Source organism: Sorex araneus, chromosome 3, assembly GCF_027595985.1.
Source record: "Sorex araneus isolate mSorAra2 chromosome 3, mSorAra2.pri, whole genome shotgun sequence".
NCBI lineage: Eukaryota > Metazoa > Chordata > Mammalia > Eulipotyphla > Soricidae > Sorex > Sorex araneus.
The window spans coordinates 33,622,613-33,647,506 of record NC_073304.1 but is presented as its reverse complement, the minus strand read 5'-3'; the positions used below and the strand labels follow the sequence as shown (position 1 = coordinate 33,647,506).

General features: G+C 38.4%; 1 protein-coding gene across 19 annotated transcripts in view; it reads left to right on the top strand.

The window, feature by feature from the left end:
- Positions 1-24,894, top strand: part of GPHN (gephyrin) — a 494,826-nt gene that overhangs the window by 111,470 nt on the left and 358,462 nt on the right. For all 19 annotated transcript variants that reach the window (XM_004612348.2, XM_055130244.1, XM_055130246.1 and 16 more), the window contains exon 2: positions 20,281-20,359. In XM_004612348.2, coding sequence (XP_004612405.1) covers positions 20,281-20,359 — 79 coding nt within the window. The remainder of the gene's footprint in view (positions 1-20,280; positions 20,360-24,894) is intronic.

Sequence of the window (24,894 nt, the reverse complement as noted above, 5' to 3'; positions counted from 1 at the left end):
TAGGGATTGAATCTGGGTTGGTTGCATGCTCCATGAAAGGCTAAAGCCCTACATACTGCATCACTTTTCTATTAATTTTAAAGATTCACTAAACTCCAGAATCTGAGCTCAGAATTGTTGAATCTAAGGATGTTTTATGTTTTTAGTATTTTCAGAATGCATAAAAGCAAAACAGAATAATACAATTCTGAACATTTTTGCTTATGATTTGGGAAACACTAAAGTTTACTGTATTGATAAAATTGACTATAGAAAATTAGTTTATAAATTTGTCTTTTTTTCTTGTCATTGTTTTGGTTTGAAAAGACCCATATTTAGTTAAACCAAAATAAACTTACATTTAGACTCAAATAAATGCTCATATATATCTATTGTATGTATCTTTTTTCATTTGGCTTTCTTTTTCCTGGTTTATTCACGTTCTTCGTGGTCCAATACTCAGTTGTGCAAATTTGTCACATTTGCTTGATGTTGTCAGATAGTGTATATATACTAATATTGCCAGTCCCTATTTTTTAAAATTTATTTTTAAATTGGATTGGAGTGATAGCACAGCGGGTAGGGCGCTTGCCTTGCACGTGGCCAGCCCAGGTTCGATTCTTCCCTCTCAGAGAGCCCGGCAAGCCACCGAGACTATACCGCTCGAATGGCAGAGCCTGGCAAGCTACCCGTGGCATATTTGATATGGCAAAAACAGTAACAACAAGTCTATCAATGGAGATGTTACTGGTGCCTGCTCGAGCAAATCGATGAACAATGGGATGACAGTGACAGTGCTATTTTTAAACTGAAAACTGATTGGTAAGCTTCAGAACTTCAAAAAAATATATCTGGAGTACTATGAATGCATATATTCTTTCACCTAGATTTAGCATTCAACATTCTATGTTTTGCCTGTTCTCTTTTACTCTCCACTACTTTCACCACCCTGAGAGGCAAGTATTGTGAATTTTTCTTTACTTTTCCTTAGTTTTAAGAAGTTATGAGAGTGTTTCTATATAATTGAAAGAGTAAAATAACTTTACCAAGCATTAGAATTTTTTCCAGTTTGGTGGGTGAATGTCAGTTTATTTTTAATTTGCATTTTTCTTTTGTGAATGAAGTCAGGCTCTATGTCAACATACTGATGCTGCCTGAATGTTAAGGTGCTACGTAAATACCATTATTGTGATACTGATTATGGGGGGTTTTTTGTTGGGGTTTTTTGTTTATTTGCTTTGTGGGTCATACCCAGCGATGCTCAGGGGTTACTCCTGGCTCTCCACTCAGGAATTACTCCTGGCAGTGCTTGGGGGACCACTGGGATGCTGGGAATTGAACCCAGGTCGGCCAAGTAGCAAGGTAAATGCCCTACCCGCTGTGCTTTCACTCTAGCCTCGATACTGCTTATGTTTTAACTTTATTTTGAATTATGAACATAACATACATTTGGAAAGACCTTAATGAATAATCACTGTATCACTGTCATCCCGTTGCTCATCAATTTGTTTGAGCAGGCACCAGTAACGTCTCTTATTGAGAGACTTATTGTTTCTGTTTTTGGCATATCCAATACGCACGGGTAGCTTGCCAGGCTCTGCCGTGCGGGCTCCATACTCTCAGTAGCTTGCCGGACTCTCCAAAAGGGGCGGAGGAATTGAACACGGGTTGGCTGTGTGAAAGGCGAAAGCCCAACTGCCGTGCTATCGCTCCAGCCCAATGTATAATATATTTAAAATATATTTTTCTGATTTGTCTTTTTAATTAGTTCCTGGATTACACCGGGCTTATAAATGCTTCTACTTTTGTGTATTGGCAGGGTGGGGGGAGTGGGACAGCCCACGGAATGCTCGGTAGTCCTGGGGATTGTTCCAGGGATATTTGGCCAACAGGGCTAGATGATTCCGTGCATCAGGCTTGGTGATGTGGTGCTGTTCAGGTCCAGTGATGTTAGGGGCAGTCAGGCACACCTGGCAGTGTTTGGTATTTCAAGGTTCTTGGAATACAAGGTATGAAATTGGGGTGGGAGCATATATATTCAGAGCATGCCCTCTAGCCCTTTGGACTTACTCATTGGCCCCTGTTTTATTTATTTTGGGTGGGGTGGGGAGTATGGACCATCCGGAGTGGGGCTTGGCGATTTCTCATAGTTCTGTGCTCAGGGGTCATGCCTAGTGGTGCTCAGAGGACCATGCAGTGCTGATGATTGAACCTGGGCCTCCATCATGGGAAAGGTACACTCAGTTGTCTTATCTCTATACTCCTATTTATGCTTTTAAAAAATAAGTTAAACATGGGGCAAGAGATAGTACAGCTATAAATACACATGCCTTGTACACAGCTGACCCCCACTCTGTACCTATTTGATTTCCAGCACCTTATATTGTCCCCTGAACATTTTAGGAGTGACATCTGAGCACAGAGAGTAAGCCTAGAGTATTGTCAGATGGATCTGCCCCTCTTGCCCAATAATTGTGGTATATTGACCTTTTATTGCTATTGTATTTTCAAACATCTTTATATCTTTAGAGAGCCTTAATAATTTAATCATAATTTAATGGTATTGTAGGTATAATCCATATATCATAAAATTTACCCATTTAGAGTATATTTTACTACAGTGGTTTTTAATATAATCAAAAGTTACTGCATACTGAGTTATAATACCATCACCACAGTTTTAGAATATTTTATTTTTCCAGAGAGAAGCCCTTTACCATTAACAATTCATCTTTATTCTCTTTCCATTTTGTCTCTCTCTATTTGTCTTTTCTGGGCATTTTATATTAAAATAATCAATATAATATGTGATTTTAGTGCCAGGTGATAATTCATTTAGAATAATGTTTTCAAGGTTCATCCTTGTAAGTATATGCTAATATTTCATCTAATTTTTGCTTTACCATTCACTAGTTGCTGACATTAGAGTTTATTTCTGCTTTTAGAGTAAAAATAATGCTGCTATGAAATATGTATAGAAGAAATATGAAGGAAGAAAGAAATGGACAAGAGATAACATAAATACATAGATTGAGCATCTGAAGCATTTTGATGGTGGTGAAGGTACTTTATTCATCAAAACCTTAAAAGTTAACACTATAATCTTACTGAAGATATAATAAAATTAATAACATAAAAGGGAAACATGTAGAAGTTTTCTCTCTCTCTCGTACACATACACACACAATCTTATAGATGTGGAATTACTGTTTTACAATGTTGACACTATTTAATTTTTAGAGTAGTTCCTGAACTGTTTTCCACAGTGAATGCACATTTGATATTCTCACTGAGAGTGTATGAGGGTTAGAATTTCTCCACATCTTTGTTGATACTTTTTTTCTTTGATTAGAATCATTCTAGTGGTATAAAATTTTACTGTGATATTAACTTATGTTTCCCTAATGAAAGGTGTTGGGCACCTTTTCCATTATAAATTGGTTTATCATTATTTGGTCATTATTTAAATAAATTGTCTTTCTGTTTGGGGTTTTGGGGATTATTAATAAACCTTGTGTATTGATTTAATAGGCATATGATTTACAAATTTAACTCCAGTTCTGTAGATTTGAATTTTTACTTTTTTTTTCTTTTAATAATGTAGGAGTGCTGCTATTTGTTCAGCCATTGATTAAGCTGATTGAATTGGGCATGAACTCCACATTACTTTCTTTTTTTAATTGTATCACCGTGAGATAGAGTTAGAAAGCTTTCATGTTTGAGATTCAGCCATACAATGACAGAACACCCATCCCTCCACCAGTGCACATATTCCATCATCCACATCCCAGTCCTCTCACCCTGCCTCTATGGCAGACAATTTCCCCAATACTCTCTCTCTAATTTTGGGCATTATGTTTTCTCTGAACTTTGCACCACCATTCAAGCCTACCTGCCAAGGGCAGGCACTAGATAATTTATTTTTCATTGCTCATTTTGAATATCATGAGAGGTCACACAGCCATGATTATAAATGTAGATTTCTAGATTGTAAATGATTGGGTTCCAGAGACATCTCTCTATGGCACTAATACGTTTTGTGATTCAATTGGGAGTCTCTGGGCCAAGGCTGCTGGTGTGCTAAGATGGAGCCCAGAGGCAAATTGTGGATTTGACAGCTAGTCTGCCGTGCGGGTGGGACCTGGGGAGGGACAGCCTGGGTCCTATGCTGCCATGTGGCCTAAAGATTTAGTCTTGGAACCCACATTTACCTGGGCCTTGCTTGTGGAAGCTCTTGGTCATCAGGATTCCATTTGGAATAGGTGGGAAGACTACACCTGCTTAATCAGGGGTGCCTTGGTGAAATTGGCCTGGTTGGGGTTTGGAGAGATGGGTCAGACACGTGATTTAGAGACGACTGCTGGACTAGAGCTATTACTGACTGGATTCCACAGGACGTCAAAAGACCGCATGGCTGCCCACCTACAAGATGGTCAGGCTTCTTCATCAAGACCCTAAATGAATGGTTTGAGGCTTTTATGTTCCTGGAACGAGCAGACGCCATTGGGCTACACTAGCATGCAACAGGGATGAATGGAGATGTTATTGGCGCCTGCTTGAACAAATCAGTAAACAACGGGATGTCAAGTGATAAGTGACATGGGGCCTGGGGAGATCTCCGTTGCTGTGGTGTCTTCTGGTACTTGTTGCTGTGTCTCTGGGCCAGTGCTGTTGGTGTGCTAAAATGGCACCTTTAGGCAAATTGTGGGTGTGACAGTCAGTCTGCTGGGCAGGCGGGGAACCGGGGAGGGACAGCCCAGGTCCTCTGCTGCCATGCGGCCTGGAGATTTAGTCCTGGAACCCACATACTTGTGGAAGCTCTTGGTCACCGGGATTCCATCTGGAGTAGGTGGGGAGAGCACACCTGCTCCATCTGGGGTGCCCCAGTGAACTTGGCTTGGTATGGGGTCCAGAGAAATCTCTGGTGCTGTGGTGTTTTCAGGGACTTGCTGCTGTGTCTCTGGGTCAGTGCTGTTAGTGTACTAAGATCCACATTACAGAATTTTCAGCAGATTATATCTTGGTGAGGTCCAGCCTGAGACAGTGGAGTGAGGCTGCGAATATGGCGGCAATTTTGGATATGGAAGCAAGTGGCTGCCAGGGGCTCTACTTGGCTGCGCACAGGTCAGCCTACCCCCCTCCAGTTTACCCTGGTCTGTTCAGCCATGCATGGGTCTGAGCTTTTCTGCAGTTTTTGATCTCTTTCAAGATTTATTTAGGGGTCTCTGAAGCAAGGCTGGCAGTAGAGCTTACAGGGAGGCACTGGAGTTGGTTCGTGTGGGTGGCTGCCAGTGCTCCCATGTGTATTGGGAAGTTGGTGGCGGGGGGAAGTATCCCACCCCACTGCTGAGAAAGCCTGGAGATTTCAGTCACAGAACCCACACACTAGAATTTTCAGCAGATTATATCTTGGTGAGGTCCTTCCTGAGATGGTGGAGTCAGGCTGGTGATATGGCATCTATTTTGAATTGTGGAAGCAAGCGGCTGCTGGGGCTCTGCTTAGGTGGGCCACCAGGCTAACCCGCTCCCCCTCTGATTTACCCCAGTCTGTCCAGCCATGTGCAGGTCCAAGATTAACTGTGGCTTTGGATCTCTTTTAGATTTATCTATGGGTTTCTGAAGTAAGGCCAATAAATGAGCTTGTATAGCTGAGCCAGAGGTGGTTTGTGGGTGTGGCTCACACATACCTAACTTTTGGCCATTTTATTTCTTGGTAAACTTGATCCCAAGTTGTTGGGGTCTGACCATAGGCACAGTGTCAATTTTGGGGTATCAGGAGACTTGAAGGCACCATCAGGCTGCTGAAGCACTCGTCCCTCAGGTATAGGTTGACCTGCTGGCGGCATGACTTTTTACTTTTTTGAAGGTTTTTCTTGAAGCACAAATGCTTTTAAATTTTTATACTATCTGATTTATGTATTTTTGTTTGTTTCTTATGCATGTAATATTACATCTGCAAAGCCATTGCTTAACTCAAGTTTACAAAATTTATTATTGTTTTCTTCATTAGGATAATGTTCTTTGGAGAAGATGGAGAAATTTCACTGGTGTGTAGTCAGGGCCCTGCTTTGCATTCAGAAATATCATTTTTCCCCAAAGTCAGAATTGCACCCTGCCCACGGAGAGCTTGTCCACTCCATTTAGCTCCATGGCTGTACATTTCTTTACCTTTCCATAGTAGCACTGCCATTCTGTTGTTCATCGATTTGCTTGAGCAGGCACCAGTAATGTCTCTATTGTGAGACTTGTTGTTACTGTTTTTGGCATATCAAATACACCTTGGGGAGCTTGCCATGCAGGCAGGATACTCTCGGTAGCTTGCCGGTCTCTCTATGAGGGATGGTGGAATTGAATCCGGGTCGGCCGCGTGCAAGGCAAACACCCTACCCACTGAGTTACCACTCCAGCCCATAACTCACCATAAATATACAAAGACATCCTGGCTTAAGTGAGTTAAGATGGTTGCCTGGAGACTCAAATCAGTAGTAATGAGCTATGTAACTTAACTGATAATGAATTTAGACAATAATTGTTGAGGATGTATAAGGAGCTCAAAGAAACAACAGAATAGACTTGCCAATCAAACACAAGCAAAAGTGAGGAAACTACAAACAGAAATGACAGTTCTGAAACACTTGGTAGTTGAAATGAAAAACTCACTGGAAGGCTTAAGCAGCAGAGTGACATCTGTTGAAGACAGAATCAGTGAGCTCCAAGATGAAATGCAGGAAACCTCCAGAAAAACATCAGGAGATGGGAATAAAAGCTCAAACCAACAGATGACAAGAGAACTTTAGGATGAATTGAAGAGGAACAAGATAAGAATTATCGGGATTATAGAGGGGCAGGAAGACAACCCTTCTGAAGAAGCAATAGCCAAAAACATCATTGCTGAGAAAATCCCAGAACTAAAGAGTGCATGCACATAGATCCAGAAGGCTTGAAGGGTAGCAGCTAAAATAAATCTAAATAAAAATACTACAAGACATATCCTAGTGTGAATGACAAAAAACATAGATAGAGATAGAATACTGTAAACAGCAAGATTAAAGAAGGAAATTATATACAAAGGAGTGCCCTTAAGATTACAGTCTATTAGATGAAACCCTCCAGGCCTGAAGACAGTGGTGGGAAATAGTGAAAATAGTCAGTGGAATGAATGCCTTTACAAGAGAAATTTTACCCAGCCAGATTCTCATTCAGATTTGAAAGAATAATACACAGCTTCACAGATAAACAACAGCTCAGGAACAACATAGATTCAAAACCAGAAGAACTGGCCTTACTTTAAGATAAACCCTCATGAATAATGCCAAAATCCTCCAGAAAGATGCCACAAAACTCCATGACAATGTACTCTCTGATGTCAATGGACTAACTGCTCCATTTAAGATCCATAGAGTGGCAGGATGGATTAGAAAATTGACCCCAGCACTCTGCTGCCTGTAAGAAGCACATTGAACAGTTAGAGCAAACACAGACTCAAAGTCGATGGTTGAAAGACAATTCTTTTTTTTTTTTTTTGCTTTTTGGGTCACACCCAGCTATGCTCAGGGGTTACTCCTGGCTTTGCACTCAGGAATTACTCCTGGCGGTGCTTGGGGGACCATATGGGATGCCGGGGATCGAACCCGGGTCAGCCGCGTGCAAGGCAAACGCCCTACCCGCTGTGCTATCGCTCCGGCCCCAAAAGACAATTCTTTAAGCAAACAACTTCGTCAAAAAAGCCGGAGTGGCCATACTTCTACTTGTCGGCATTGAATTCTGGCTGAAAAAGTTTATAAGCAACAGCCAAGGTCATGTCCTAATGATCAAGATATATGTACATCAGGAAGAACTTGCTCCCAAATGTATATGCACCTAATGAAGAACCAGCAAAATACCTAAAATGATTGCTAATAGACTTGAAGAAAATACATTGTTAGCAACACAGTAATAGTTGGAGATTTCAGCAGTGCTTTGTCTCCTCTTGATAGATCAACTAGACTAATGTTCAGTTAAATCACTGTGAATCTATATAGGTGCACAATATATATGTTCTTATGGCAGTACCACAGTGCCTACTTTATCATAGCATCTTAATAAGTTGAAAAATTGGGAAGTGTGAACTCATTGCGAGGTATTTTTTCATGATTTATTTGAATATTGAACTGAATTTAATATGAATTTTAAGATCAATTTGACATAATTTGTTCTATGCTGATATTTTGTTAGGGTTATATTGACTATGTATATCAATGCCATCTTTTTATTTAATTTTATTTCATAAGGTACTTCACAATATTTGATTACATTTAATATTCAAATACCAATCCCACTACCATTACACCTTCCCACCACCATATTTGGGATGTTTCTATCCCAAGCCCCAATCCCTGTTGCAAAGTTCAACCAAAATAATATAGTTTGTATTGTTTGTTATGAAGAATTGCTGAAAATGATACAAAAAAGTATCCATAGAGGAAATAGTATGAAGATTATTCTAAATGGCAGGGGCCATTAAGACCTTCTTTAAGATATCACAAACATGTTGTTAAAAGTTGAGCAATATAAACTTTAGTATATACATCTGAAGGAAAAAATATATGAATCTATATATTTATGTTTATATATATATTCCCCTCTATGATCGGTTGCCTACTGTTTGAACCCCATCCGATGTGGTATGGTACTCTTGGAGAATGGGTAGAAAGTGTCTTATGATGTGTCACTCAGCCCTGTGCTCCAGGAATAGGTTCACTGTGTGTGAGGCTCAGCCCAAGTATGTGGGGAGTGGCCTTGAGTATGGTGGCAGTTGGGTAGTAGAGTGTTTCAGCTGCTGGGGCTGGGTCCCTTGGGGTGGGGAGGGTTTTCAACTGTCCCCCTCTGGGTCACCCTGAGTGAAACAGCCTGGCACGGGGTTCAGTGGCATGGCTATGGCGGGCATCCATCAGTGCCATCTTAGCAATTCTTCTCATTGGTCAAAATAGGGTTTTTATATAGTTATTTCTTATATATATGTATATATACATACTAGTTTTTATTGTATGGCAAACCCAACAAGCTCCCTGTGGTGTATTCGATATGCCAAATACAGTAACAATAACAGGTTTCATTCTCCTTACCCTGAAAAGAGCCTCCAATCATTGTGAAAAATGAGTAAGGAGAGGCTGCTAAACTCTCAGGGTGGGGCCGAATGGAGACGTTACTGGCGCCTACTCTAGTAAATCAATGAACAACAGGATGACAGTGATACAGTGATACATTTTTTATTGTCTCATACTTCTTTTATTAAAAGGAAATCCTAAAATTTTTGTGTTATTTTTAGTAGATTTATTGTCTTAACTATAGATTGAACATTCCTAGCATATAAAAAGTAAAATGTTTGACTTTGGGGTCAGAGTGATAGTACCACAGGCAAGGCACTTGACTGGCATACTGCTGACTGAGCTTGATCCCTGCACAACACATGGTCCCCTTTTTCCAGAATGAAGCCAGGAGTAAGCATGAGCACATCAGGGTATGGTCCCAGAACAACAAAAAACAAAGCAGAACCCCAAATTGCCTTTTAAAATTAAATATTATTTAAAAAATATTTTATTAGTGAATCACCTTGGGGCTGGAACGATAGCACAGCGGTTGGGCGTTCGCCTTGCACGCGGCCGACCAGTGTTCGATTCCTCCGCCCCGCTCTGAGAGCCCGGCAAGCTACCGAGAGTATCGGGCCTGCGCGGCAGAGCCTGGCAAGCTGCCCGTGCGTATTGTATATGCCAAAAACAGTAACAATAAGTCTCTCCATGAGAGATGTTACTGGTGCCCACTCGAACAAATCGATGAGCAACGGGATGACAGTGACAGTGACAGAATCACCTTGAGGTACAGTAATAGACTTACAAATTTTCGGGCTTGTGTTTCAGTCATACAATGATCGAGTACCCATCCCTCCACCAGTACCTATTTTCCACCACCAATGGTAAAATTAAACATTATTTTGAGGGAATTGTAGATTAGGTAAGAGTAACATAGATTCTCTGTGCCCTTTATCCAGTTTCCCCGATAGGTTGAAGATATAGGACATTTCTGTCAACTCAAGAATCTCATCACTCACACATAAAATCTTACTTTTCTCACATTCCTTTTTCCATAGGAACTTTGGCAAACATTGAGTGTTCTCCATTACTATAATTACAAGAAGTTTTCTCAGTGGAATTATGCCACACATAATATTTTAAAGAATTTTCCTTTCTCAAAATAGTTCTCTAGAGATTCAAGGCTGTGGAGTATGTCAATAGTTTGGAGTATGTCAGTAGTTTCTTCTTTAACTTGACTGAAAAACATTCCATAATATGTTTGTACACAGTTCAACATTCACACATTGAAGAATATCTGAGTTATTTGCAATTTGGGGCAAATATAAAGAAAGCTTTTGTAAACATCTGAGTTAGTTTTTCGTGTGAACATAATCTTCATTTCTCTGGGATAAATGTTCAGCATTATAATTACTAGGGCTTATACTTGATTTTTGAAGCAAATATCTATATATGATACATTTTATAGATAATATTGTGTTCATTCTTACCACCTAAGTACGAATGATTCAGTTTCTCTTCAGCCTGGCATTATTTTTAATTTTAATCTTTCTGTTAAGATTCCAATAATATATAATTATGGTTTTGTTTGCTTTGGGGGCTATACTCTTGTGGTGTTAGGGGTTACTCTTGGTTTTGTGCTGGAGGTTGATCCTAGGGTTCTTGAAAGACCACGTGGTGTTGGGCTTCATACCCAGGCCTCCTGAATGCAAAGTATTCACTCATTTAACTAACTCTCAGGCTTGACACTAAGTTTAAATTTGGATTTCATTGTTGCTAAAGATTTTTTTTTTAACACATTCTCCATGTTCATTCCCTAGATTAAATTCCCTTTATGTTTGTCCGCTGTGGTCTAGTTCAAATGCTTACTTGTGTGTGTGTGTGTGTGTGTGTGTGTGTGTGTGTGTGTGTGTGTGTCTTGGTGGGGTGGGGCAGTCATTAGGTTTTGAGAGTTCTTTATATATTATACATATCTGTTTTGATGCATATGTTGTAATCAACACAACGTTCTCTCCCACTTGTAGCAACTTTGTTCTCTCCCACTTGTAGCAACTTTTTTTCACTTACTTTCCTATAAGGATTTTTAAATTTAATTTAATTAATTTATTTTTTTTTGCTTTTTGGGTCACACCCAGCGATGCTCAGGGGTTACTCCTGGCTTTGCACTCAGGAATTACTCCTGGCGGTGCTTGGGGGACCATATGGGATGCCGGGGATCGAACCCGGGTCGGCCGTGTGCAAGGCGAACGCCCTACCCGCTGTGCTGTCGCTCCGGCCCCGCTATAAGGATATTTTACACAACAAAAGTTTTAAATTTTGATTACAATGTTTTATATTTCCTTTTATAGATTTTACTATGTGTGTCAAGTCTAGGATTTCTTACTGAGTCTTATGTTCCAGATTTCCTATTTCTTTTCCTATATTGCTTTTTTTTTTCAGTTTTATTAAGTCTGTGATCCACTTCGAGTTAATTTTTGTATTTTTATTTTTTTAAATTTTTTTTAAAAAATTTATTGAATCACCATGTGATTCAATACATGGTGATTACAATGAAAATTACAATGCTTTCAGGCTTAAGTCTCATAGTTATACAATGCTGAAACAATCATCCCTTCACCAGTGCACATATTCCACCACCAAAAAAAACCCAGTATACCAGTATACCTCCCACCCTCTGCTGCCCCCCCAGCCCGCGCCCCCAACCCCCCTCCCCCCTCGTGTAACTGATAAATTTCACTTTACTTTCTCTTTACTTTGGTTACATTCAGTGTTTCAACAAAAAACTCACTATTATTGTTAGGAGTTCCCCACTAGAGTCAGACCTGCTGTGAAGAGATATGAGGTTTTGGATTTCTGTATTTTAGCAACTAAGTCCAGGGAAATCTCTTCCAGAAATTGTATCATTGCTAGCTTGTATCTCTCATTAGTGGTCCTCATAATATGGCGGTCGCCATGCCCTATGAGCGCTCCCCCTCCCCCCTCCCCCCGCAAGGAGAAGGTGAGAAAGAAAAACCTTTCCCCTCTGGGCAGGCATGGAGCCATGGCTTAGTTCTCAGTCTGGAGACATTCTGCAAGGAGCTGCCAGTACCAAAAGTAGTTTAGCTGGCCTCTAGAATCATGCTCGTGCAGCTGCGGTTAGGCCGCACATGTGCGGGCCCCGGGATCACATCTCAGCCGAGTTAATTTTTGTATTAGGTGTGAAGTAGATGAGGTTGTTTATTAACTTGTTTATTGCCTATTGTGACTTGTGACATCACTATTTCTTGTAATTGAAGAGGGATTAAGAGATAGACAAGAGGTAGCAGGGAGTAGGTCTCAGGAGATTTGAATACATTAGATTTGAATACAAAGTAATGGTATAGCTACTTATCCGAACTACTGAATTAACAACACTCAAAACATGAGATTCAAATTTCACCAACTAAACTTAAAAATGTGCCTGCCAAGGTGGCAGGTTGGGTTTGAGGGATGCGGGGGGAAGGGTGGCTCTGACAGAGTTTGGGGGGTAGTGAAAAGGATCCTGGGAAATCTGGTGGCAGCAAGGTGACACTGGTGTTGTGCTTGGTGTTGCAATATAATCTGTTTAACTCAACTATGAATAACTTTGTCAATCATGTTGCCTTCATAAAAATTTTAAAAAATATACAAGGTTCTTGGTCAAATCAGAAAAAAAAATTGACTTTGTTTTGCTTTTGCACTTGTGTGCAAAGTGAGTTGGGATAATATATCATGAATCACGAAATCCCGTTAATCATCGATTTATCGAGCGGGCTCAATAACCTCTCCATTTGTCCTTTCCCTGAGATCTTAGAAGTCTCTCTCGACTCGGCCCTCCCAAGGATGTCACACTGGAGGCTCTTTCAGGGTCAGGGGAATGGGATCCAGTTTGTTACTGGATTTAGCATATGAATACACCATGGGAAGCTTGCAAGGCTGTCCCATATGGGCAGGAAACTCTCAGAAGCTTGCCAGTTTCTCCCAGAAGGAGGAGTAGCCTAGAAGATATAGCTTCTGGCAGCTCACTTTTAAGTCTCTGGGTGCTGACTGTTGATGGAATTACACACACCTGGGTTCCTCTACCGGTACCTTCATGCGTGAGGCCTGTCCGAACGTGTGGAGAGGGGTCTCGAGCATAGCTGTAGCTAGGTTCCGGTGGTCTTCGGCCGCCAGGAGCTCTGCTCGGGGTGGGGAGGGAAACTGGAGACCATCCCCTCCGAGGGGGCCCGGGGAAGACAGCCAGGCGTGTGGGCAAGAGACTCTCTGCATCGCTCTCTTCTGGGAGCTCTCTTTCAAGTCTCTGGATGTTGGTCGTTGATGGGATTACACACACCTGGGTTCCTCTGCTGGTACCTTCATACGTGAGACCTGTCCGAACATGTGGAGAGGGGCCTCGAGCATGGCTGTAGCTAGGTTCCGGTGGTCTTCAGGATAATATATATAGATGTAAAATTACACTGCTGTTTAATGGAAATTTATATGATGTTATAAATTATATTGTTGTACACTTGAAATTTATATAATGTTATAAACTAATGTTGCCTCAGCAAAAAATTAGTGACTGCAGATAAACCCATATTAAAAAATGAATTGACATATTTCTGTGGATTTATTCTGGGTACTGTATTCTAGTTAATTGATTTATGTTATAATACCACTAAGCCATTATTATTGTATCTATAGAAATCTTGTAGTTTAGAAGAGTTAAGATCTTTTTATATATTAGAAGTTTAGTGATTGTGGAGTTCGTACAGCAGGTAGACACTTGCCTTGCATGCAGCCAACATGGATTTGATTCCCAACACCTAATATGGTCCTTTGAGAACCTTCCAGGAGTAGTTCCTGAGTGCAGAACTAGGAGTAACCCCTGTACTTTGCCAGTGTGACCACCAAATAAAACAAAATTGGAAGAGTTGAACATTTAAACATAGTTTCTTCTCAGAAGTTGTTTTTAATTATTTTAGTTTCTTTCCCTTTGCCTGTTAACTTCGGAATAATACTCTGTGTTTTTAAAGCTCACTGAAATTTTAATAGGAATACCTCATCTTATTGTGATCTGATATAGTATGACTCTTTTATTAAGAGTCCCAGTTACTCCATTTTTTAATTGCAAATTGAAGGTTTATGGATACGTTACACTTAGCAAGTTTGAACAGCATTTTTCCAACAGCACAAGCTCACTTCCTGTCTGTTGCATTTTGCTAATTCTCATGATTTTCTTTTATTATTATATCTATTATGATGATCTCTGAATGATTTTTGATGTTACTAATATTATTGTTTTGTGGTGCAAGAAGACAGAGAATGTGAGTAGCAAATGTTGAAGTGTTCTTACTACTGTACTGACTTGCTTTATCTCTGCCTCTCTCATAGTCTTCCTATTTCCTGAGACAGAAGCAATATTGATTTAGGCCACTTAGTAACAAATCCATATAGATTTAAGGCAGATTATTGGTTACCAATGAAGAATAACAACTTGGTGCTGAATCAAACTATGTTTACTCTTGGTGTAATGAAAATGTTTTATTTAGAGAAAGAATGTGGGGTAGAGTGCTTGCTTGAATATTGCTAGCTTTGGTTCAATCCTCATTACCTCATATGGTCTCCCAAATATCATTTGGGATGACCCTTGGGTACAAAGTTAGGAGTAACCCTGAGCACCACCAGTTGTGCCCCACCTCCCCCAAATATAGAGATGTTTGCACAACATTGTGAATGTACTAAATGTCACTAAATTGTGTACTTGTAAATGGTTCATTTTATTATACAAATTTTACCTAAATAACAATGGGAAAAAACATAGACATTTATCATTTATATAATCTATATAAAAATTTCTTAAGATGCCAGAGAGATAGGGGTTATGGTACTTGTCTTGGACATAGCTGACCCTGTTTATATCCTGGCACTAACATGATCCATGGAGCACCATTAAGAGTAATCCCCGAGCTCAAATCCTGGAGTAAAAAACCCTGCCCACTTCCATGTGTGGTCTAAAAAAACCAAAACTTTTTCTTCAGAAAAAATTACATGTCTGTAGTAGGTAAGATATGAAGTAGTTTAGTAAACAATTAGCTAGAAAACATACTAGTGTTTGAATTTTTAAAATGTGACTTTTCTCTGACACTTTGAGTTAGCATTTACTACCTCTTAGTGTATTTTAATTTTCTAACTATAAAACTTATGGAAGAAGTGTTTGAGAATGTTCAAAATTATGAGAAATCAGTGAAAATTGTGGTCATGATTGCACAGTTGTGCAATACAGGTACAAGAGAACAGGTTCTGAAATTGTAGAGTCTGGATTTTCAGTTTTGTTTCCATTTTATCTTCCTTTTTTTTTTTAAGCTAGCAGGATATTAAATTCCCATGCTTTATTTTCCAGTTAAATTTCTGTACAAATATTAAGTCTGTTATTGAGTGACTATAGAACAAGAGTAAATTGAATATTACTCATTAAATGTTCATAATGAGTTTAAATTATTTTGATTATCTAATCCATGAGTATTTGCATGGAAATTTAATAGGATTGGATAAGAAGGCTCGGGGCCGGAGCGATAGCACAGTGGGAGGGCGTTTGCCTTGCATGCGACTGACCTGGGTTCCCAACATCCCATAGGGTCCCCAAAGCACTGCCAGGAGTAATTCCTGAGTGCAGAGCCAGGAGTAACCCATGTGCATTGCCAGGTGTGACCCAAAAAGCAAAAAAAAAAAAAAAATGCTATTAGTGTCCATTTTACAAGTATATTAGTATAAAGCAAAGTGAGGTACAAGTTTAACTTTTATGTTTTAGTACCAGAGGTTAGAAAACATGTTTCTATTATAATTTTCCCTCTTGTATTTGAATTTTCTGATGAAATGTTGAAGAAATTTTAATAAGTGGGAAAAGGTTATGGTAATTTCTGTACTAGGAAAAAATTACAGAAATAGAATGACCAAACTTTTTTATGTGATTCACACTTTAAAAAAGTATCTTTCAGTTTTTTAAAAAGCAGCTGGGGGCAAGGGGTAAGAGTGGTAGTACAGTGAGTAGAGCAATTGCCTTGCACATGGCCAACCCAGGTTTGATCTTTGCCATCCCATATGGTCTCCAGAGCACCAACAGGAGTAATTTCTGGGCACAGAGCAGGAGTAATCCCTGAGCATTGCCATGTGTGACATCCCCCCTTCCCATGTTAACATAACTAAAACCAAAATTTCTTGCAAAACTTTCTTAAAAAACAAACCAAAACTCTTAAGGCAGGGTTGGAGAGATAGTAAAGTGGGTAGGGTGCTTGCCTTGCATGTACCCTATGAGGATTTGATTCCCAATACTCATATGTTCTTCAGAGCACCACTGGGAATGATCCCTGAAGACAGAGAAGAAGTAAGGCTTAGGTACTGCTGCCTTGGTCCCAAAACAAATAAACAAAAAACAGATGAAAGAAAGTCTTAAGTAAAAAATAATAAGTATATTTTCTAAGCAGCTGAGGTCTTGAAATCTTTATCAAGAAACTTTTTCTTTAGCAGTTTTTGCTCTGTTTGCAGCTAAACATTTGGATGGTACATGAGTTTTAGAAAAGAATCTTCTTTAGAAAAACTCATTTCACAGATAGCTGACCAGCAAGTGTTTAAAGGAGCAAAGGTTTATTCCATTTTAATTAAACTACAAAAATTCTCGGCTCTTGAGGTTTATAACTAAGTTCTCATACTTGCCAAATTGGGCAAGAAGCTATATAGGAACAGTTTTTATGATCCAATATATAATACCTTCAATTTTAGTTCACTTTAGCTGGAACCCGCTTCCCTTAGTTTGTGCCAATATCTATATTTCTCTTGGCTTTATTCAGGAAATTGTGTAATTATGAACACTTATATTACTTTACTTTCTGAAAAATATAGAAAAAGTAAAACATAGGGTTTCGTGTGTGTGTGTGTGTGTGTGTGTGTGTGTGTGTGTGTGTGTGTGTGTGTGTGTGTGTTGGGAGGTGGGGACAGTTGGAAGTGTCCAGGGATTACTCCTGGCTCTGCACTCAGCTATCATTCCTGATAGGGCTCAGGGGACTATAAGAAGTGTCAATCTAATCCTTTTCAGTCAAGGCAAGTACCCTACTCACTATACTTTTTTCTGGTGCCAGAAAAATGTGTTTTAATGGAACAGTTTTATATACTGCTAAATACAAAATGAAAATTATAGTAATTTCTCACAATAAAAAGAAACCAGTTTTACCAGTAGGCTGTTTGATATAAACAAGATTGAAATTCTGGGGCTGAAAAGGCACATGGAAAAGTGCTCTACATCACTAATCATCAGGGAGATGCAGATCAAAACAACCATGAGATACCACCTCACACCACAGAGAATGGCACACATCCAAAAGAACAAACGCAACTGCAGTTGGAGAGAATGTGGGGAGAAAGGGACCCTTCTACACTGCTGGTGGGAATGCCCACTGGTTCAGCCCTTCTGGAAAACAATATGGATGCTTCTCAAAAAATTAGAAATTGAGTTCCCATTTGACCCAGCAATACCACTACTGGGAATATACCCTGAAGAAGCAAAAAAGTATAGTTGAAATGACATCTGCACTTATATGTTCATCGCAGAATTGTTTACAATAGCCAGAATCTGGAAAAAACCCGAGTGCCTGAGAACAGATGACTGGTTAAAGAAACTTTGGTACATCTGTACAATGAAATACTATGCAGCTGTTAGAAAAAATGAAGTCATGAACTTTGCATATAAGTGGATCAACATGGAAAGTATCATGCTAAGTGAAATGAGTCGGAAAGAGAGAGACAGACATAGAAAGATTGCACTCATCTGTGGAATATAAAATAACAGAATAGGAGACTAATATCCAAGAATAGTAGAAATAAGTACTAGGAGGTTGGCTCCATGGCTTGGAAGCTGGCCTCACATACTGGGGGAAAAGGCAGCTCAGATAGAGAAGGGAACACCAAGTAAAATGTGGTTGGCGAGTGTGCCTGGAAGGGAGATTCGTGCTGAAAGTAGACTAGAGACTGAATACAATGGCCACTCAATATCCCTATTGCAAACCACAACATCCAATTGGAAAGAGAGCACAAAAGGGAATACCCTGCCACAGAGGCAGGGTCGGGTGGGGGGGAGATGGGATTGGGGGGTGGGAGGGATACTGGGCTTATTGGTGGTGGAGAATGGGCACTGCTGGAGGGATATGTTTGCGAACATTGTATGAGGGAAAAACAAGCTCGAAAATGTGTGAATCTGTATCTGGACCCTCATGGTGATTCACTAATTAAAGAATAAAATAAATTAAAAACAAAAAAAAATTCTGGGGCTGGAGTTATAGTGCAGTAGGTTGGGTGTTTGCATTGCACGAGATTGACCCAATCTCCCACATTCTGTATGGTCTCCTGAGCACTTCCAGAAGTGATTCCTGAGTGCAGAGCCAAGAATCAACCCCTGAGCAGCTCCTGAGTGTGACCCAAAAAGCCAAAAAACAAAAACAAAAACCCTGAAAAAATAATTTTAAAAAGTTGGGCTGGAGGATAGCACAGTGGTTGGGCATTTGCCTTTCACTCGGCCGACCCGAGTTCGATTTCTCCACCCCTCTCAGAGAGCCCGGCAAGCTACCAAGAGTATCGAGCCTGTTTGGCAGAGCCTGGCTAGCTACCCGTGCATATTGTATATGCAAAAACAGTAACAATAGGTCTTTCAATGAGAGACGTTACTGGTGCCCACTAGAACAAATCGATGAGCAAAGGGATGACAGTGAAGTTCTGATAATATATATTTGGCTAAAAAATATTGCCACACTTTTAAATTAGTCATCGATGATTGGAGGGGTCACTTGGGATGGAAGATGTGTGCTATAGTAGACAAAAGACCAAACATGATGGCCTCTCTATATCTGTATTGCAAACCATAATGCCCAAAGTAGAGAGAGAGAGTAAAAAGAAAATTGCCTGCCATAAAGGCAGGGGGTGGGAAGTGGGGTGGCAGGAGGGATACTGAGGACATTGGTGGTGGAAAATTTACACTTGTGGAGGGATGGGTGTTCGATCATTATATGACTGAAACTCAATCATGAAAGCTTTGTAACTATATATCACAGCTTTTCAATTAAAATACACTTCTGGTTGAAAGTCAGTGTTTCGAGTTAAAACCTGCTGAAATTCTTTCTGCACTGAAAGTTGTATACATTACCTATTGTAGTATGATTTTGACTATGAATTCCCACTAAATTACAGAAAACATTTGCCTTCGATCTCAGTCTGTTTTGTTCCTTCCATGTTCCATTGTTTTGTCACCTACCAGTAATACTCTTAAGTTAAACTTCTCTGTAGGAGACTAAAATTACAGCAGGTACTGGAAAAGATATTACAGTTGAGAGGGTGCTTGCCTTGCACATAGATAACCCAGCACCACCTGGAGTGATCCATGAGCACAAAGCCATGAGTAAAACCTGAGCATAGCCTGGTGTGACCCAAAAGGAAAACAACAACAAATTTTTGATAAAAGATTTGAACATTTTATGCCAGCACATTGTCAAAAGCTATGCTGATTTCTCTTTTTCCTAATAGTATCTCTTTCAGATTTTATTTTTTCTCTTTTGGGGGAGGATTTGATCAACACCTGGCAATGTTCAATGACTACTATCAGTCAGTTTTGGGGAGTCACTTGTGGAGGTGCTCAGGGGACCATATGGTGCCAGAGACAGATCCCAGACCTCCTACATATGTAGGGTCCAGTTCATGGAGTTATCTCTGTGGATTCTCTCCCTGATTCTCAGCTTCCATTTTCAATGACAGACTTTCTCACAAATAGGAAATATTTGTAGGCTCAGAAGAGATAGCATATCTCTTCCAATTTGGCTCAGAATAAATGGCAAATTACTTCTAGTTTATTGTTTTTGCTTTCTTATTCTCCATACCTTTTAAATTTTTGTGAGTAATTTATGTTTTTTTTTCTAGTTGTTATGGGAACAGTATCATGTTTCTGTTTCCTTGTGCATTAGTCACATAAAATTAGAACAAAAATTTATCTTATATTTTTACTCATATATTGTATTTCTATGAACTTCGTTTAGAGTGGCTTATATTTGAATATTAAAATTTGTCACTATTTCTGTGAGGTCCACAAATTGTCCAATGTTGCTCTTTGGAAAAATTTTACCCACACAGTCAGTTGCAAAATTTATTTTGATCAACAGTAATTGAAATAAAAGCTAGACTAAAATATATTTTCTTTTTCTTTCCTCTCTTTCCTCTTTAGTGAGTGATAGTTGCTTCAGGAATCTTGCAGAAGATCGCAGTGGAATAAATCTTAAAGATCTCGTCCAAGATCCATCTTTGTGAGTATTTTATGATGTTAAGTATAATTTTAAGCTTTCAGTTGCTGCGGCTTTTTATAAAACAGTTGCAGCTGAGAACTGGTTGAGTATGTTTGTTTCTTTATAACAACTAGTACTAGTTGTTATATTAATAAGAAGATAAAATATTTGAACATTTTACGCCAGATTAATAATATGAAGATTAATATAACAACTAGTACTAAGGCAGTATTTGAGATAAATGTGTTTATTTGAACCTTTATCATATATCACTCCATAGTGATATACTTGAATAATGATTATAATGAGTCTACTGCTTTAAGAGAATTCAGTCTCCCTTCCTAGAATGTACAGTAATATTCATCATGTAGCCTACTACTAAATTTGAAGTTTAATTTTAATATTCTTAGAAAATTTCATCTAATGTCTCTACTACATTATGTGGTCAACATTTGAGCATCTGTTTTAAAGTAGCCAGGTATCTTAATTTCAGCATGATTCTCTTAGCTAATAAAAACTTTAGTTTCTTGGCATTAGTTTAGAATGTAAAAATTTAATGAGAGAGAATGTTTTTATGTTTGACACGTGGATTTGGGAAGAATTTTCTTTATTAAGAATTGTCGAGGCTGGAGCTATAGCACATCGGGTAGGGCATTTTTCTTGCACACAGCCAACCCGGATTCAATTCCTAGCATCCCACATGGTCCCCTGAACACCGCCAGGAGTAATTCCTGAGTGCAAATCCAGGATTAACCCCTAGGCATCGCCGGGTGTGACCCAAAACGCCAAAAAAAAAAAAAAAAAACCAAAATAAAATTGTCAAATTGGGAGGGTGACACTGTAGGTGCTCAGGGCTTGTTTTTGGCTCTGTGGTCAGGGATCACTTCTTTTTTTTTTTTTTAATTTTTTATTAGAGAATCACTGTGATGTACAGTTACAAAGTTATGAACTTTTGTGTTTGCATTTTACTCATACAGTGATTGTTTACCCATCCCTCCACCAGCGCCCATTCACCTCCAACCAATGATCCAGTAGGTCAGGGATCACTTCTATGGGTTGTGGGGCACCAGTGATCAAACCTGAGTTGACCACATGTAAGGAAAGTACCCTACTTGTTTTACTAGCTCTATCCTCAAATTCTTGATGTAATTTACACTAGATAGATTGATTTTTATATACTAATTATATGGAGTTTAATAGTTTATGTTGCAGTACTGAGTAGGAAATATGTCAGATACTTTTTTAACTAAAAATTCTCTCCTTTAAAAAAATCTTTGGCATTTGATGAGTATTCAAGACTACAATAAAAGTTTGTAAAATGAAATATACATGTTATTTTAATCAAGAAAAATAGCATTAGAATAAAATAAAATAGAATGAATAGTTTATGTATTAAATATTTTAATAACTAATGCTTTTAGAAAGTAAGAGAGAATTGGAGCCAGGATAATAGTACAGAGGCTAGGACACTTGCTTTTAATGCAGTCAAACTAGTTTGATCCCCAGCACCCCATATGATCCTGTGAGCCTGCCAGGAGTGATCCTGGAGTACAAGCGAGGAGTAAGCCTTGAGCACTGCTAGCTCTAGCCCCAAAACAAAAAAGAAAGATGGGATAAAAAGTGAAGGAAAGATCAAAATATAAATCCCAGGTTATCTGGTTACTATTGACATTCACTGCAATATATAATATATAGCTTATATGGTATATGCTGTGGACAAAGTACAAAAACAAAATTGATTTATGTGTCTTGGTATGTATATGTGTGAAAGAGAAAGGAAAGGAAGAGAGAAATATAATTTTAGAAAGTGAGGGGTTTATTATCTCAAAGGAGAATAAAAAAGCAGAAACAAAAGTAATTGAGTCATACTCTTTTACAGGCTAATAAAATAATATGATATGCCCTTTATATTTTTTTTTAAACTTTAACACATACCCCAAAATTCTTTTCATTTGTAATAAGCTGATTATTGTGTCTCAGTGAACTGAGTAAGCTATATTGCATGAACATGATGAAGGAGGGATACCACTGGAGAAAAGAAAGATAGTGTCATAAATGTGTTAACAAGACTTACTAGTTTTGCTGCAATTTTTTATCTATTGTAATAATTAAAGTGAAATGTAAATTTTGATAATATTGAGGGGAATCAGTCTTTATAAGAGACTAGCTGAGGAGCTCTGTTCTTTGGATGGTTACTGTGAGAGTACTTGTTTTTGTTATATCTAGTAGGAAGTAAATGTGACACAAAGTTAGGGGAACATTACATTCACTTCTGCTTATGAGTATGCCTTGTGCTTATTTGAATTAACAATTTGAATACACATTAAATTTTGAAATGAGCTATTTAAGTATCTTAAAATCTTTTCTTCTATCTATAATTATAAAAAAATAAAGGTTTATTTCCTCTGTTATTTGTATCATTTGTCCATTTGAGTTGTATTACAAAACCTTTGTTTTAGTTATCTTCTTTTTTTATAAGTTTTTCAATTTAATGTACACAAAATGATAATTGTTGACACAGTTTTAGAGTTGAAAATGATTAGATAACATAGCCTCAATATTAAAATAATAAATATAGAAAATAAAATTTTATATGAAATTATTATATCTGATCACAGGGTTTCTTGTCTTTGTCTAAGAATTTATTATGTTGTTTATTGATGGTTGAACTTTCTGTGTTATTGTTTTTGTTTGTTTAGTTTAGTTGATATCTATGTTACTTACTTGCCCATCTTATTTAGTGTGTTCTTACTGTAATTTCAGTATTGGAGAATTAGGAGGTACTGCGCAGCCACATGTGGCCCAGAGACTTCAGGATATATGCTCTGGGCCAGTGAGTTGACATGGTATCAGATATGGGAGATTGGTGGTGTGACAGCTAGGGCTTCTGAAAGAATGAGTGGTAGAAGAGGCTGTCCTCCCTCACTCCAAGAATATACCAGAATTCTCAGCCTAGGCACTGGGGTACTTGAAATTATTCACAGTTTGGCCTCTCTGCAGAGAATATTTGTGAAGTGTGGGAATTGAGCCGTTGGCATGGCTGCAGTGGTGAGGTGTGGGTGCAACTGTCATGTCTTCTGCAGTCCAGGTACTTGGCCCACCCACCTCCTGTGGGCACCCTGGAGTTTTCAGCCATAGGATTCATGAACTTTAACTGCTTGGTGTTCATCTCCTAAGAGATCTAGGGCTGGTGGGCTGGTCAACATAGAGGTGGCTGTGGGAGATGGGCCAAGTAGGTTCTTATAATTTGAAGTGTTGTACATTTAACATTTGAAAGATAAATGTGACATGTAGCATTTAATGTCATTGTCACTGTCATCCCATTGCTCATCGATTTGCTTGAGTGGGCACCAGTAACGTCTCCATTGTGAGACTTATTACTGTTTTTGGCATATCAGATAATTTTAGCATATTGTAATTGATTTTTGTCCTCTGTGGATAAATGCTTGTTACTTTAAATTATAAAACTCAATGCTGCTCCTCTGAACTTCTGGTGGTGGAAAATATGCTCTGGTGAAGGGATGGGTGTTCAAGCATTATGTAACTGAGACTTAAGCCTGAAAGCTTTGTAACTTTCCGCATGGTGATTCAATAAAAAATAAATTAGAAAAAAAAATATTTTTAAATCCTATTGACTATGTGATGAGATGAACATTTATTGCCATATTTACATTTAGGTTAATTATTACTTGTAAACTATCCATTATAATTAATTTTAACTCAGATTGATTTGTATAAATTATTAAAAGTTGCTTAAGATTCAAAGATTCAAAAGAGAGAAAATAATACAAGACTGGAAAAGAAAAATGTGGAAGCTTTTTCTACTACTTATTGTGTTATGCTGTCTGTATGTGTATTGTATGCTGTAAGTGGGTGTGTTGTACTTGGCATAATTTACAAAGTTTTTTTAAAATTTAGGGCCATTCTAGATGTGGTATGTATGTTGGAGGAAGGAGTGTCTAATTCATATAAGAATAGATCATTTCTGAACAGTAGAAATGTAATTGATAATATGGTGTATTGGTGATTTTCTTTAGAGTACAAAAAGTGGGCTTTATGTTTTTCGATACTTTTAAACAATTTGGAAAATACTTTCTTTTTGGTTTGTTTTTATGTCAGTTTATTTTTGCTTCATTTATTTCACTATTTTGAAAAAGATGTTACAGACTTTTGAGCACTTATAATTTTAAAAAGGATGACTAAAATATTTCGATTCTAAATTTTGGATTAACTACATTATGGGTGAAGTAAAACATCAATAATCTTTTTGTTTTAAACTGTAATAAAATAGCTTTAACATAAATCTACAATTGTACCCTCAATTTGTGTTAGTATTGTTAGATATATAGGTATTATTGTGTAACCAATTCTAAGAACTTTTTCATCTTGCAGAACTGAAGGTCTATACCATTAAATAACTCACCATTATTCCCTACCCCAGCCTCTGACAATGAACATTCTACCTTATGTTTCTACGAATTTTACTGTAGAAGTCTTGTTTAAGTGTCATGATACCATGTTGAAACCTGTATCAGAGATTTTAAAAATTGATGAAG